Source organism: Sorex fumeus, unplaced genomic scaffold (genome assembly GCF_029834395.1).
Source record: "Sorex fumeus unplaced genomic scaffold, SorFum_2.1 ptg000044l, whole genome shotgun sequence".
Lineage (NCBI taxonomy): Eukaryota > Metazoa > Chordata > Mammalia > Eulipotyphla > Soricidae > Sorex > Sorex fumeus.
This window is the reverse complement of record NW_026606101.1, coordinates 14,533,605-14,549,751: the sequence shown is the minus strand read 5'-3', so window position 1 is coordinate 14,549,751 and position 16,147 is coordinate 14,533,605. Positions and strand designations below refer to the sequence as shown.

Genomic DNA, 16,147 nt, shown 5'->3' with positions numbered 1-16,147 from the left:
CATCTCAGAGATTTAGTTGTGGATCTAGAGAGCAGGGCCAGTGAATGCTCCTGTGGCATTTTGTAACAGGAGTGTCCCACTCCGGAAAGACCAAGTGATTAGAGGGGTGAACGTCAAAGTTACACGCTGATCTCAAGCAAGGGGCAGAGAGGCTGGAGATTGAGCTCTCTGGGTCCTCAGAAGATCCCAGGTTTTCTGGCCTCTGAAATAGAGGTGCTGGGAGAGCTTCCCCTTCTCTGTCACTTCCACTTGACTCTGCGTCGGGGCCTCTGTAAGACATGACTAAACCTAGTCTCTTCCTGAGTTCTGTGAACCCTCCCTCAAATGACTGAACCAAAGGGGCATTCTTAGCTCTGACTTGACAGGATGGGTAAATGTCCCACTGGGGCTGTGACATGGAGATGCAGCATTCTGGACGGACAACACTTACGGGGTTTGTTGTTAATTCTAGGCAGCCTGGATTTGTCCCGTCTGGTGTGGGAGAATCGGGGAGGTGCTGGCAGGACTTAAGCTGAGCTGAGCATTGGCAGAATTCCCACCGATCATAAGGAGGTCTCCCAGATAGCAGAGCCCAGAACACTGGTGTCGGGCAGGGCAGCTGGGCAGGCAAAGAGGGCGTGTCCGTAGAAGGGAACTTGGGCCTCAGCCATGAGGTCGGGCCACAAGACGGACATCCCAGCCCATGCTTTATTCACTTTTTTTCCAATGCTCAGGGCTTACTCCTGGAAGGACTTGGTGTATGCGGTGCCAGGGATCAAACTGGGGTCTGCCATGTGCAAGGCAAGCCCCTTAGCCCCTGTGCTGTCTGTCTCTCCAGCCTCCATGCCTTATTCTCGAGCACAGATTGCGAATCATCAGACATTACAGGACTGATCTGTGCCGTCTTGCCTGTGATGACCTTCTGCTCCTCAACGGAGAGGCCCATAGAGAGGCAAGCAGGAAGTGAATAGCCAGGGTCCGAGCCTGCAGGCCCTGACTCTCAGAACAGTGCCCGCTCCCCACGTGGGGGGGGGGGGGGTAGCCACTGTTGACCCAAACAGCTTGCTCCTCAAGCTGGGCCCAGGGGCAGTCTGATGCCTGGATTTCAAGCTCAGTCACACCCCCAGAAAGAAGCAGCTGGGTCTGGAGTGCACATAGAACATCTGCCTTGCACGCAGTCAGGCAAGCAAAGGGTGGGTTCCGATCTGGTCGCACGTGCTGAGCATCCTCTTTGCAGCTGCCATCTCTTTGTGAATCCCCCCACTCAACAACTCCCTCCCCTACACACAATGCTGGGGGGGGGGTCCTACCCCGACCCTCCCATGTTCTCAGAGAGACCACACTCATCCCTTCCTCAGAAACCGTTTAGTTGCTTTATAACAGAGGCAGACCTGAAAATCGCCAGGTCTCCCTCCTGGCTCTGAACAGAATTAGCAGCGATTCTAAGAGGCCAGGGCTCCTATCAATGGCAAAGGCAGAGAAGTTCCCCCCCAAAGCTGAGTCTCGGCGGGGGGCTAGGGGGTTGGGCATTAAGGGTTCCATGTTCGGACAGTTCAGAGCCGTGCAGGCCTCTGGCCAGGGCTGTGCCAGTGGCTGGAGCAGGGAAAGGAGGGGAACTGCAGAGAAGAGGGGCTGGCCGGCCAGCCCAGGGAAGATCCAAGGCACCAGGGCAGGGCGTGCAGTTGGTCCGCCTCCGTCGAGCACAGGGGTGTTCAGAGGGCCAGAGAAGAGGTCAGAACCCAGATCCCAGCCCCCGGGGGCAGTCTCAGCTCAGTGGCAGTTCTGACAGCTGGGGTGGCATGAAACCCCATTCACTCGGCAGCGGCAGCCTCCACTGGTGTCTCCTGGGCCCTAGACAGTGAGAAGAAATGGGCAGGGCAGCACGGTCAGGATCAGGGAAGCAGAGTGCCCACCCTGGGCACCCACCCTAGGCCCGCCAGGAGACCTCTGCCAACAGAGGGGCTCCATGCTCTCTCCGATAAAGGGAGGTCAGGGATGAGTAGCTGCAGTGTGGACAGAACTGACCCGCTCCACTGGGCCCACCAGGCTGGCCTCCTATACACGCAGGGTTCCATTGGCGGCTGGTCAGTTTGAGCAGGGCAGGGCAGGTGGTCATAGAGGCTTTGCCTTTGCACTGCCAAAGCAGCCACGAGCTATGTGGAAAATAAATGCATCCACCGGTGCTCCCAACACACCTTACTAAGGGCAACTACAATCTGGGTCCCCTGGAATCATCAGGAATGACCCCTGAGGGGCTGGAGTGACAGCACAGCGGGTAGGGTGTTTGCCTTGCACGCGGCTGACTGGGTTCGATTCCCATAGGTCCTCCAAGCACCGCCAGGAGTAATTCCTGAGTGCAGAGCCAGGAGTAAGCCCTGAGCATCGCAAGGAGTGACCCAAAAAAAAAAAAAAAAAAAAGGAATGACCCCTGAGCATAGCCAGGAGCAAGCCCTGATCACTGATCACAGCCAGTTGTGGCCCAAATGCCCACCACCAAAAAAAAAAAAAAAAAAAAAAAATTCTTGACTGGGGCCAGGAGCCGGCAAGGTGGCACAGGGTTTGCATGCAGGAGACTGAGGCTCCATCCTCAGCACCACATGGTCCCCCAAGCACCGCCAGGTATACAGTCCCCAAACCAAACACGCGATGGTTCTCTCCTCACGAGCTGCAGAAGTACAGGTTGGGGGAGCGGGGGACAGGCTCCCCAACGCAGCCCAGCCCTCTGTTCTCACCTCGGGGCCCCAGCGCCGGCCCTTGGTGACCCAGCAGATCTCTGTGTGGCAAACAGTGCAGCGGATCCAGTCACAGCCGTCCTTCTTCTGCACCACGATCTGGCACTGTGGGCAGTGCATAGCCTCGCCCTGCTGCAGCATGGTCTGGAGCGGAGCAGAAGCTGGCCTGGGCGGGGGCCAGGCTGGGGCACCTGCCCAGCCAGCTCGACCCGTCGGGAGTGGCGGGATCGCTCCCCTCTGCCGCTCTGCCCAGGCCATGCTCGTCCTGCTGTTCACGGCCACTTCCCCCAAGCCCCATCGCCGGCCGGCCAGGAGGGACCATGACCGCCCGGCCCTGCCTCACCTTCAGCATTTCAGTCGTCTGCCGCGCAGCCACATCATTCTGGGCACGCAGGGCAAGGTCGTCCTGGTACTCCCTGCAGTTCATCTGCTCGTGGATGGCCTGCAGGGGGCAGCAGAACTCGAGGTGGGAAGGTTCCCCAAGGGGTGAGGAAGCCAGGAGCCAAGAGGGTCACGTATTGAACACATTTAGATGTCTTTCTAGGGGCTGGAGCGGGTAGGCACAAACAGGGCGTTTGCCTTGCACGGGGCCAACCCGGGTTCGATTCCCAGCATCCTATATGGTCCCCTGAGCACCGCTAGGGGTAATTCCTGAGCACAGAGCCAGGAGTAACCCCTGTGCATCGCCAGGTGTGACGCCAAAAGCAAAAAAAAAAACAACTTTCTAAAACTTTTTGTTTTGGGGGCCACATCAGCCATGCTCAGGGGCTACTCCTGGCTCTTTTCTCAAGAATTGCTCCTGATGGTGCTCGAGGGATCATATGGGCCTGCAGTGTACAAGACAAACTCTGGCCCCAAAACTTTTTTTCCCCAATAAATTTACTGGGGCCAGAGTGATGGTATAGTGGGTAGGGTGCTTGCCTTGCACATAGCTGTTCTGGGTTTGATCCCTTGCAACCCATATGGTCTCCCAAGCACTTCCAAGAGTGATCCCTGCACAGAGTCAGGAGTAATTCCTGAACACAGCTGTATGTGACCCCAAAACAAAACAAATTTAGAGAAATATGAGGGGAGAAAAAGATAAAGTAATACATGTGTAAGAGAACACGGGCTTCTCCAGAGTGGAAAAAAGCTGAGATGTTTGCAACCCATATACCATATACCCATTCTACAGAGGAGGGCGCTGAGGCCAAGGAAGGGAAGCCAAAACCATCACATAACAATATTTATCCTTTCTTTTTAATTCGAGCCACTCCCAGTAGGACCCCGGGGCAGCTCAGTAGTCGGGGCCTGATCTAAGTGGTACTAGAGAGCATGCAGTGTCCAGGGACCAAAGCCTGCATGCAAATCAAGTGCTCAGCCCACCGAGTGGTCTACAGCCCTGATCGGTTCATGGGTTTTTTTTCTTCTTCTTTTTGGGTCACACCCTGTGATGCTCAGGGGTTACTCCTGGCTCTACACTCAGGAATAACTCCTGGCAGTGCTTGGGGGACCATATAGGATGCCAGGAATTGAACCTGGGTCAGCCACATGCAAGGCAGATGCCCTACCCAGTGTACTATCGCTCTGGCCTCTCGGTCCATGTTTAAAGGTGGGCAGGGAAATCCCTTCCCTCCTGTCTCCTGGCGGGTCCTCCTGGGGTTGCAAGTCTATGCATGAAGACTGGGCTGGCTGAGGCTGTGACCAACTCAGCCACAGGCCTGCTGGAGACCAGCCTCTCTCAAGGAGAGAGGTAAGATGCTGGGGGCAGGGGTTGGGCCACAATACAGCATCATTCCAGAGCAGGGCTGACCGGCTGGGGCCAGCATGGGGACGGGTCTGTGATGGGAATTGGCACCCACGGGCCAGGGTAGGGCTCGGCAAGGCAGAGGCTGGATGTGCCACCGGGAATGGGGCCAGGTTCAGTGCAGAGTCAGGCTCCCCCCGACACGCGCATCGGAGTCTCGGCAGTCAGGCCAGAGCTCCCCGTCCCGGGTCTCCACACCCACCTGGCACAGCAGGCAGTTGGTGTGGAAGCACACTGGGCAGGTGAACTCGTTGACGTCATCCTCAAAGATGCACCAGCCCTTGCAGTCGGGGGTTTTGCAGTGGTAGCTGCAGGAACTGCGCTTCTCAGCGATGGAGACGCTCAGGTCCAGGAACCGCTGGTAGTCTTCGGGGCTCAGCAGCTGCCGCCACAGCACAGCGGTCATGAGTGCGGCCACCACAGCCACCAACCCGTGAACCTGCCCAAGCCACAGCCTCTTTCCTTCTTTCTCTTACTTCTGGGAGGGGGACATACCTCTCCCGCCCCTTAAACCCAGGGCCTCGCATGGGTTCTACCAGTTGACTACATCCCTGGCTCTGAAAACCTCATTTAAGAGGACGGGGGGGGGGGGGGGGGTGCAGAGTGGGACTCGCTCACACCTAGCAGGTGTTGGGCCGAGGGGGGGGGACCCCAGCAGCACTTAAGTGCCCGGTCGTTTTCATTCTCACTGACCCCCCAAGCACTGCAGCAGGGCGTGCGGCCCCACACACCAACAAGCACGAGCAGCTGCTGGGTCACCCCAACTACCACCAAGGAAGGAGCAGGGGGAAAATAGAAACAACAAAAATCAGACGCCGAGAGTGGGTGGGACGGCTGCCCCAGCGGGAGTGTTTAATGGGGGCGATGTCCTAGGATCAGTGCATTTGATACATTTGGTATATGTCAGTCCTCTTAAAACTGGCTGCCACAGGGGCCCGGGAGACGCTCAACAGGCTGGAGCAGAGACTGCACGCAGGAGAACCAGGTTTGGCCCCACATGTCCCCCCAGCATTGCAGGGAGGACCCCAATCCCCAATCACTGCACACATGTCGGGAGCACGCAAGCCCAGGGCTTCACCTTCTGGGCCTCTGACCTGAGGTTACCTGAGCCAGCTGACCCCAGAGACCCCACCTTTGTGCTTTTTGTTCTAGGGCCACATCCAGCAGTGATCACTCCTTGAAGGGTTTGGGGTGGGGATCAAACCCAGGCTGGCTTTATGGGGCTGTACTCCTCCCCCCGCCTCCAGAGCCCCACCGTGATTTTGTTTTAAGGGCCCATCCAGTGATGCTCAGGACTTACTCCCGGCTCGGTGCTCGGGATCGTTCCTGGAGATCTCCGGGGACCATGTGGGATGCTGAGGATCGAACCCAGGTTGGCCGTGTGCGAGGCCAGTGCCCTCCTGCTCTACCATCTCTCTGGCCCCGGAGCCCCCACTGTAGAACACTTCACTATCCTCCCTTCACCGGCCACTTCTCCATACGCCTGTCCTGCTCACTGCCCGGACCCCACGGTCCCCCGGCCAGCCCAGGGCCCTCCCTCAGGCCTTACCGCACGGCCAGCCCAGGGCCCTTCCTCAGGCCTTACCGCACGGATCTCTCTGTCCAGCAGCTTGCCCGAGCACGAGTAGGTATTGTCAATGAAGGGGCAGGAGACCTCCGCCTCCTGGCTGTTGCGGATGGTGCCCTGCAGACACTCCCTGTGGAGCAGTGGGGTGGGCTGGAGGTCAGGCCAAGCTGAGCCCCAGACCCCCTCCCCTGGTAGGACCCGACCTCAGGAGCCTCTGTCTCTGAACCTCCTGCCACCCACCTCACTAGAGCCAGTCTACACCTCAGCCCACCCCAACTGCTCACGGTGCCCAGGTCCCTCGGGAGGGCTGCAGGCACCATCTCCTGAGCTCCCCGTGTCCATTCACAACACAGCCACCATGTCCTTCCCGTGACCTCCCACCCTGACTGTCCAGCGCAAGCCTGAACCCTCACTTGCAGAAATCCAGTGACACCCCCTACCCTATCCCCATCCATCCCTCCCTGTGCTCCCACAGACCCAGTCAGCTCAAGGGCTGTACCCCTCTGAGCTGCCCAGCCTTCCGGGTCATTAGCACCCGCCTCCCGCTCCAAGGGGCAATTCCACTGACCCTCCTGTTCGCTCCACCCACAGGTCTACAAGTCTCTGGCCAGGAGCTATCCAGAACGGGAGGAGCTTAAGGGAGGGGCAGGAGTTCCGGAGGAGGTGGGGGGCGGAGCTCCCGGAAAGGTGTGGGGGGTCCGTGAGCTCAGGGGCGTGCTGGGGGGGGGGGGGTGCTCCGCGGAGGCGGGGCAGCCCCAGGTCCCGCTCGCACCTGCAGAAGGCGTGCAGACACTCGCGCAGCACCACCGCCTCGCCCGGCGCCAGCGCCGCGTAGCACACGGGGCACTCGCTGGGCTCCGTGCTCAGCACCAGGCTCCGCTGGTCCAGCTGCACGTGCTGCAGGTAGTTCCCCTCCTGCTGCTGCTGCTTCCGCTGGGCAGACGGGGCGGGTCGCGGGGAGGGGCAGGAAGGGTCAGGCTCTCGGGGGGGCCAGGGGGGGCAGGAGGGGGGTAGGGCTGAGCACGGGTCTGGGGCGCCAAGAACCCCCAAATGGAATGGGGCTCTGGGCACTGGGCAGGAGCAGGAATCCTGCGGGAGGGGGTAGGGGTGGGGCTGCCACCAGGGTCAGGCCGGACAAGGCGTTGGGGGCCACATCCCTGGGGTCAGGGAAGGAAGGCAGAGAAGGATGCGGATGACTGTTGGGTGCAGAGCAGGGGCGGGGGGTTAGGCTAGCAGACAGGCGGGGTCTGGCCAGGGTGGTAGAGGGGACCAGAAACGGGGCCTGGCCAATCCAGACAGAGAGAAGGCAACCCCCGGGGCTGAGTCGGGGTGGGCCACGGCAAGAAGAGATTTTGGGGTGGGGGGAGGGCCGGGAAGAGCAGAAGCCAGACCAGAGAGAGAGGAGTGGGGTGGCAGATGGGGGCACGGTCGGGGCCACCAGTAGTGCGGGGTCCCCCGTGGCACTGGGGGGGAGACACAGTGTAAGTCAGAGCAAGGGGGCAGAGTCTCAGCGACAGGAGGAGGAGCTCCTGGGGAGGGCGGGTCACAGTCAAGCGCGGCGGCGGCCAGCCGTGGTCAGCAGAGAGCAGCGACGGGGCGGGCAGGCGCCTCCCTCCTGGCCTAGGCCTCCTCCCCGGGCCAGTCCGCGGCTGCGCCCGCGGCGCCCACCTGCTGGTACTGGCGCAGCGCCTCCTCCTCGCCCGCCAGGCGCAGCCGCTCCTCCTCGTCGGGCTGGTGTGAGGCCGGGACCTGGTAGGCCTCGGGCCGGGCTCGGCAGCACATGGCACAGCCCGGCCGCGTGGGCTTGTTGATGAAGGTGCAGCCCGGGCACTGCCAGCCCACCTGGAGGCAGAGGGGCGGTGAGACGACAGGCGGGGGCGGTGGGTCCGGAGGGGCCCCCGCGGGGACGGATGCACGCGGGGGTCTTACCGGGGCAGGCTCGGGCGCCGGGTCCGGCTGAACGCGGGCCGGTTCCTGCACAGCGCCGGGCTTCGGGGGTGCCGCCGCCTCCAGGGGGCCCCGCGACTGCAGCGTGAGGTCCTTAAAGCCCAGATCTGGGAAGGGACCGAAGGTGAGGGTGGTCCCCGCCTTGTCCTTGTCCACACCCTGCCCAGGTACCCTCAGCCCAGCCCTGACCCCTCCACCCCCACCTCCCCTCCTGACAGGCCTCGGCTGGGTCCTGCCAGTGTCCGGGGCCTGGCTAAGTCCCGACTCCCTCCAAGCTGGATCCTGTGTCTGCGCCACAGACAGCTCATGGGGCTGCATGCGTGGCTCAGGGTTTGCCCCCTGCTCTACATGGCCCTCTGGCAGGGCAGTGACCCCTGACCATCACTGGGTGTGGCCCAGAAACCCAAAATAGGACCCCAGGGAGCCTAAGCAAGGTAGGGAGCTTGCCTTACACACAGCCAACCCCAGCACCCATGTGGTCCCCTGAGCCCCCCCAGGAGTGCCCCCCGAGTGCAGAACCAGGACTAAACCCGAGCCTTGTTGGGCGTGGTCCAAAAACAAACCTCAAAAAAAAAACAAAAACACCAAAATAGGATCTCAAGATCTAGAGGACACAAGGCAAGGTTTGAACCCACCCACAGCAAACAACGCGAAAAAAGAAAAAGGAACTCAAGTCTCTAAGGGCCTGCCAGGGCAGACAGGACCCAAAGGCTCTGGGGGCCTGTGACGGGCTCTGCTATAACACCGTGAGGGCCGGGAGCACCCCGACAAGAGCTAATAACTGGGCGTTGCACCAGACCCGGCGGTGCTCACGATACTATGTGAGGGACAGGGGCTGGTTTTATATGCATATAAATGTTGATTATATAAGTATATAATTATATGTAAAATAAAATTATAATTTATATGCATATAAATCTGATTTATATGCATATAGCTTGTATACATTTTTATATCCATATAAAATTTTTTACCCTGAACTGTTTTGAGAGTAATTTGCAAGCATGATGTCCCACTCATAAACGAGTATATCTATTTCCTTAAAAATTGGGGGCCATTTTATTACATTACTTCATACAGCTATCACATTTAGGAAATTGAATATTAGGTCTTGGGGCAGAAGAGATAGTAGCAATGTCTGTCTGCTGTCCTCCTGTTGTTCATCGATTTGCTCGAGTGGGCACCAGTAACATTTCCATTGTGAGACTTTTTGTTACTGTTTTTGGCACATCGAATACGCCATGGGGAGCTTGCCAGGCTCTGCCATGCCGGCGGGATTCTCTCGGTAGTTTACTGGGCTCTCCAAAAGGGACGGACGGAGGAATTGAACCTGGGTTGGCCACATGCAAGGCAAACGCCCTACCTGCTGTGCTATGGCTCCAGCCCTGCTATTGCTCCAGCCCAGAAGAGATAGTACAGTGGATTAATGTATTTGCCTTACACACGGCTAACCCAAGTTTGATCCCTGGGTTGCCCACATACCCGCCAGCGGTGATGCCTGAGCAGAGTCAGGAGTGAACCCTGAGCACCAATTGGTATGATCAAAAAAAAAAAAAAGTTCAAATTTTAGACAAATTCTCAGTGTTTCCTCAAGTGAGCATAACCACCTCCCTGGGGTCACTAGAAGGATCCCAGGGGGTACAGTAGCCTTGAGTGCAACTGTAAGGGAAACTTTTCTGTTAGCTTTTTCATTTTTTGTTTGAGGGCCACACCCAGCAGTGCTCAGGGACCACTCCCAGTGGGCTTGGGGGACCATATGGGAATCCGGGGATTGAACCCAGGTAATCTGCATGCAAGGTAAGCGCCTACCCACAGTACTATCACTCTGACCCTGCTTATTGGCTTTAAAGAAGGTAGATCTCCAGGAGGCAACAGATGATTTGAGGTGGCTTTTTTTTTTTTGAATGGGGGTGGCAGTCCACTTTGGGGCCGGTGTCCTCACTGCCTTGATCAGGCCATCAGGTACTGGTTTCGAGAACTAAGCGCAGAGACAGGAAGAGCGTGTGCAGCATCTCCCCAGCTCACAAACTGACCCGGCTCCTGGCTCCCGCTGTTCTGCAAAGGCTTCCCTATGCCTTGTCATGCCTGGCAATGCCCTCTGGTGGCCGACCTGACCGCGTGCCCAGGGACTCAGAGGGTTTGTCCCACTGCCTCGGATGCGAGGTCGGAGCGGTCCTCACCCGCTAGCATGCGCAGCTGCCGCTCCCGCTGCAGTTCCTGGGGGTTGAGGGAGGTGTTGCGGGCCGACAGCAGGTAGAGGTAGGCGCTGTCCCCATTCTGCCGCACCCCGTGGGAGCGCAGGGTCTCCTGGTCGCGGGCCAGCCGCTGGCCAATCACCCACTGCTGCAGCGTTGGCGGGAAGCCGTAGTCCAGGAAGACCTGTCCGGGCACAGAGAGAGGGCGCGAGGAGAGGGGGCATGGGCAGGGGGCCGCCGGGGCAGAGAGAGGACGCGGGGCGGGGGCAGAGAGGAAGGGCCTCACTCACCATGTCCTTGAGGGAGGCCACGGTCATGTCAGGGCGCACCGTGAGCCAGATGGTGACGGTGTACATCTGGGCGTCCTCCACGCTCACCCACAGCCTGCGAGGAGGGCAGGGGCTGGGACACGCATGCGTGCACGCGCCTAACCCCACACCCCCCAGTCTAGGGCCCGGGTTCTCCCTCAGTCCTACACCACCCCACTCAGCACGCCCAGGGGCTGTACCCTGCTCTAGGAGTAAAGTCCACTCCCCATCCCCAGGGGGCACACCAGGAAAGGGGGGAAAGGAGGGAAGGGAAGGGTGGGAGACCCCGTGTGGTTTCTCAAGGAAAAAAAACAATTCTAAAATGCACCAATAAAATCACGGAAATCTGAAACAGTATAAGGAGATTTTTAGAGGAATTATTGATTTTTTTTTGGTGAGATCCCTGTATGGAGATGACTTTTTTAAAGGCCTATCAAAGTATTTACAAAGAAAATGCACCAAATATTTTTCTTAAAATTGTCTAGAAAAATACCCTCAAATTTACTCAAGGCAAATTTTTTTTCAATTTTTTGTTTTGTTTTTGGCCACACCCTGGGCGGTGCTCAGGAGTCACTCCTGGTTCTGCACTCAGGAATTACTCCTCGTGGTGCTTGGGGGACCATATGGGAGGCCAGGGATTGAACCTGAGTCAGCTGCATACAAGGCAAGGGCCCTACCCGCTGTACTATCACTCTGGCCCAAGGTTAATGATTTTAATAGACACAGCACTTGATGATATTCAGGAAAATACGGAAATGTAAAACTCCAAAAGAATACAAGGCACAATTGCTGGGCCTAATGCAGACTGGAAGAAAATTAAACAGAAAGTAAAAGAAATTCCTTTTGGTTTATTTGGTTTATTTTTTTTCAAGTTTGGTTTTGAGGCCACACCCAGCAGTGGTCTACTGTTGGTTTTGAGGCCAAGGGCCGTCTCCAAGATCCACGGAGAGTCTCTTCACCCCAAAAGGAACTACATTTTTTTTTAATTTTTGCTTTTTGGGTCACACCTGGCGATGCGCAGGGGTTACTCCTGGCTCTGCACTCAGGAATTACCCCTGGCGGTGCTCAGGGGACCACATGGGATGCCTGGAATAGAACCCGGGTCAGCTGCGTGCAAGGCAAATGCCCTAACCGCTGTGCTATCACTCCAGCCCCAGGAACTACATCTTAATCCCCAAAACATCCTTCAAGCCAGGGAGTCAGGAAAAGTGGGAGATGATTGTGTTAAGTTCCAATTTTTCTTACCAAGAAGTCTGCAGGTCTTTATATTTTTTGTTTGCTTGGATTTTATTTTGGAGTCACAACCTGCAGTGCTCAGGGATTACTCCTGGCTCAGTGCTCAGGGGGCCAGACAGTACAGTGGATAGGGAGTTTGCCTTGCATGAGGCCAACCCAGATTTAATCCCTGGCATCCTGTAAGGTTCTCCCAAGCACCACTAGAAGTGATTCCTGAGTGCAGAGCCAGGATTAGCCCTGAGCATTTCTGGATGTGCCCTCCAAAACAACAACGGAAAAGAAAACATAGGGAGAAATCTGAATAATCTTGGAGCTGGCAAAATAGTACAGCAGGTAAGGTTTATATCCTTGGCCAACCTAGGTTTGATTCCCAGCACCACATACAGCCTCCATGTGGCCCAAAAAACAGAAGTAGCAGGTGTGAGGCCGAGTTCTGGCCCCAGCACAGGAGGGGAAAAAAAAAAGGACATAAGACAAAGAAAACAAAAAAAGATGTTGCTGCAACTGTGAAACTGGAAGCTTTCATAGACAGCTGGGTAGGGTGGAAATAATCATGAAGCAGTTCTGAAAAAATAATCTGGCAGTTCCTGGAAATGTTAAGCATATGTTACCATCTGCTTTTGGTAACCTATAACCTACTCCATTCCTAGTTCCATAATCAGGCAACTCCCAAGCACCATCAGCGAGGCCTGCCTCCAGCACCACAGGCGCTGGTACCGAACCACGCAGCCTGGCTGGCCACGGATCACTGGGTGGGGCCCCCTGAGCCCCCTAAGAGCTGGAGAAATCCCTCCCTCTCCAAAATAAATGAGTGCATTAAAAAGAATGACCGTTCTCGGGCTGGAAATACTGGGCTAAGTGGTAAAGCACAAACTTTGCATGTATCAGGGCCTGGGTTTCATCCCCTGCACCTCAAAAAAAAAAAAAATTCCCCGAGAATTCCTATTGCATAGGCAAGAATCCACTGGGCCTCTGGGTTTTGGGGGGGCCCTATGTTCCCGGCAGCCAGCTGGCCTCACCTGATGTTCTGAGTCGGGAGAACTTCCGGCTTGAGCTGCACCGTCAGAGGCACCCGCTGCTCGGCCAGCCACATGGCACAGCCCATGGCCGCCTGCTCGTCCCCTCCAGCCACCGCTCGGGCGAGCCGCAGGGCCATCTCCTCAGCTGAAACCCAGCACAGGGGGTGTTTCTCAAAAGCTGGGGTGGAGCGGGCGAGGGACAACGTGAAGTTCCTTTCTGGCTCCCTAATGAACTCCTATACAGCCGTCAGCACCCAGTTTAAAAGCTCCTTTTCTCTGGGAAGCCTCTATCACACACTCTCTCCCCCCAGCTTGACGCCCCTCCTTGTCCAGGCTTTTCCTTTATACACTCAGGGCTCCCCCATACTTCCATCCACTTGCCTGCTAAGCTTTTATTGAGTTCAGACTGTGTCCCAGTCCCTGTCTCAGAAATTGGGCTTGAGCAGTAAATCAATGCACAGAGTCCCTTGCCTCAAGCCCAGCCCAGCCCAGCCCACCCCACCCAACTTGGGAAGAGAGAAAGTGAGCAAAATGGAGAGAAAAAAAATTAGACTGTGATCCATCCCATCAAGAAATTCAGGGAAGGCCTACAAGTGGAGGCAATACTGAAGCTGAGACGAGTCAAGACCCAGGCGAGAGCGAGTGTTCCAGGCGGAAGGGAGCACAGGGGCCAGAAAGGCTTGCATTAGAGGAAGTCAGGGAGAGGGCGCCAAGAACCCAAGTGCATGCTTGGGATGTGGGAACCCCAGGGTTCAATCCCCTGGGACCATATGGTTCCTGAGCACAGAGTCACATATAGCACCATGAGCACTACCGGGGTGACTTCCCCCAAAAAGGGGAGGGAAGTAAAAGAAAAAAAAGGAAAGCAGGAAAGGCAGGAAAGGAAGGAAGGAAAGAAGGAAGGAGGGAGAAGGGAAGAAGGGAGGAAGGGAGGGAGGGAGGGAGGGAGGGAGGAAGGAAGGAAGGAAGGAAGGAAGGAAGGAAGGAAGGAAGGAAGGAAGGGAGGGAGGGAGGGAGAGAGGGAGGAAGGGAGGGAGAAACTAAAATAGAACAGAAAGAAGCATCCTGAACAGTGGAGGTCTGAGAACTCAGTGGGACCCTGCCCTCCACCCATGAGCTCTGACTTGGTTCTAAGCACGAAGGGGGCACAAGGTGGGGTCCAACCAGCGCTCTGACATGACCTCACTAATGTTCCACTAAGCTCCTGGGAGGGTAAAAAGGGAGGCGACCTCGGCCTCCCCGCCCGCCAGCCTGGAGGTGGGGTATCATCCTTTTCCAGCCCTGACCCCACCTTCTCCCAGAGGAGGAGAATGAATGAATGAATGAATACAAGAATGAATACAAGACTGAATGAATACAAGACTCCTGGGACTGAAAGCAAAGGAAAGCCCCCCAGCAAGGAAACGCTGGGACCGAGGCAGAAAGGCACTAACCCCTCCCCCCCCCCCAGGACCGCGCACTTTTCGCACCGGACAGTCACCCGCCCCGCCGCCGCGGTCACCTCGCAGAACGCACCTTTCTTGGTCTTCTCGTCCATCCGGCTCCCATCCCCTCCCCCCGGACAGGGGCCGCAGCTCGGAGAAACGCTCCTCTGAGGTCACCTGGGAAGGGACGGCGACCCCGGGGAGCTCAGCCCGAGCCCGCTGCGCGCCGGGGTGTCCACGGGCAGCAGCCGGGGCATCACGCGCGAGGGCAGCGGGACGAGCACCAGCCCCCGACAGGTGGGTGGACGCGCGGGGGCGCCGAGGCCAGCCCGCAAAGGGCCACGGAAGAAACGGGACGGGGCCCGGAGAGCCGCCCCACGGGCCCCCCGCGCGGGGCAGTGCCCGAACGCCGCGGTCCCGGCCCCTCCGCCTCTTACCCGCAGCCCCGGTCAGTGCCCAGAGGGGAGCGGTTGGGGACGGAGAAAGTGAAAGTGGCCGCCCCGGAAGTGGGCAAGCTTGTCGCCGGATACTGCGCCCGCCCCCACGACCCATCAGGCCCAGGCGATCCCGCACCGCCCTGGGGTCGCGGCGGACCAGGGGGCACCCCATCTCAAATCCCCGCGGCAAGCTGACCTGGATTCCCCGACCCTCCAGCACGAGCCCGGCGCCGAGCCGCGGGACTTAGAAGGAGAGTGGGCGGGCACTGGCAGGGATTGGGCGAGGATTGGTCCGCTGTGAGGAGGACTGGGCGGGGATTGGCCCGCGTTGGGGCGGGGAGTGGGCGGGGATTGGTCCGCATTGAGGAGGACTGGGGAGAATTGGTTCCCGGTGAGGAGGACTGGGAGGGGATTGGTCCGTGTACGGGGGAGTGGGTGGGCGTTGATACGCGTTTGGGAGAGTGGGCGGGGATTAGTCTGCGTGGTGGCGGGGACTTGGCGGGGATTGGTCCGCGCTCGGGAGAGTGGGCGGGGATTGGTCCGCGTTGGGGCGGAGCCTACCCGCGCTTGCCTAGGCGGAGGAAAGGTCGCGCTGTTTATGACCTATCCGAGGCCACTCGAGCAGATTTGATTCTGAACGCCACCTTAGCCAAATCTCTTTAACTATATCGAATCTGCTGCTTAGAACCTTTTTGCTTTTTCAAGTTTTCAGGGAATTAATTTTTTTAATCCATATTTTGAATTTTTAATTTAGGTTATTGTATTTTTAGAAGTTCCACTAGGTGTCGATGTACCTGTTTATCTGTTGAATTTTGGGCCCCAAAATTCACTTGGCGGTTGTCGGAGGCTGCTCACAGCTTGTTGTTCAGGGGTGGCTCCTGGCGGTGTGGGAGGACTGCTCCAACCAGGCCTGTATGCAGAGCATGCACTCCAACCCTCCCAGCCTCTATTAGGTTTCTAAATCTATTGCACTTGATATGATTTCCTATACTTTGGCAGTATTTTCAAGGGTTTTTTGTTTGTTTTGGTTTTGGGTTTTTTTTTTTGGACCACACCTGGGGGTGCACAGAACTGACTCCTTGCTCTGCACTCAAGGATCATACCGGGCAGGGCTCAGGAAACAAAATGGGGTGCCAGGGATGGACCAGTGTCAGATGGACCAGGGTTAGCTGCCTGCACGCCTACCAGCTGTACTATCTCTCCAGCCCTCATTTTTTAAAAATTTTTATTACACATATGCCTTTTTTGTATTATAATCTAGCACAGCGGGTAGGGCATTTACCTTGCATGCGGCCGCCCTGGGTTCAATTCCTCCGTCTGTCCCTCTTGGAGAGCCTGGCAAGCTACCGAGAGTATCCCACCCACATGGTAGAACCTGGCAAGCTCCCCATGGCATATTCGATATGCCAAAAACAGTAACAAGAAGTCTCACAATGGAGACGTTACTGGTGCCCACACAAGCAAATCAATGAACAACGGGAGGACGGTGCTACAGTGCTAGTCTGTATCTGACAATA

At 57.2% G+C, this 16,147-nt stretch overlaps 1 protein-coding gene across 1 annotated transcript; it reads right to left on the bottom strand.

The window, feature by feature from the left end:
• Nucleotides 1–1,631: 1,631 nt before the first annotated feature.
• Nucleotides 1,632–14,899, bottom strand: LOC130030227 (ranBP-type and C3HC4-type zinc finger-containing protein 1-like). The gene is made up of 13 exons (XM_056121457.1): nucleotides 14,827–14,899; nucleotides 14,285–14,370; nucleotides 12,770–12,914; nucleotides 10,497–10,590; nucleotides 10,192–10,390; nucleotides 7,994–8,118; nucleotides 7,733–7,906; nucleotides 6,837–6,997; nucleotides 6,083–6,194; nucleotides 4,700–4,879; nucleotides 3,055–3,153; nucleotides 2,712–2,855; nucleotides 1,632–1,830 (listed from the first exon to the last, which is right to left on the bottom strand). The coding sequence occupies exons 2-13, from the start codon at nucleotides 14,304–14,306 to the stop codon at nucleotides 1,750–1,752; spliced, it is 1,536 nt and encodes a 511-aa protein (XP_055977432.1). The 5' UTR covers nucleotides 14,307–14,370; nucleotides 14,827–14,899; the 3' UTR covers nucleotides 1,632–1,749.
• Between the last annotated feature and the right edge of the window lie 1,248 nt (nucleotides 14,900–16,147).

Bases quoted from the DNA above. Each gene is read 5' to 3' on its own strand.
- LOC130030227 (XM_056121457.1), bottom strand. From the start codon at position 14,306: ATGGACGAGAAGACCAAGAAAG. The intron at 3,154-4,699 runs GTGGGTGTGGAG...TGCCCCCTGCAG, and splicing joins CCAACTGCCTGCTGTGCCAG to GCCATCCACGAGCAGATGAA. The intron at 2,856-3,054 runs GTGAGGCAGGGC...GCTCCGCTCCAG, and splicing joins AGACGACTGAAATGCTGAAG to ACCATGCTGCAGCAGGGCGA.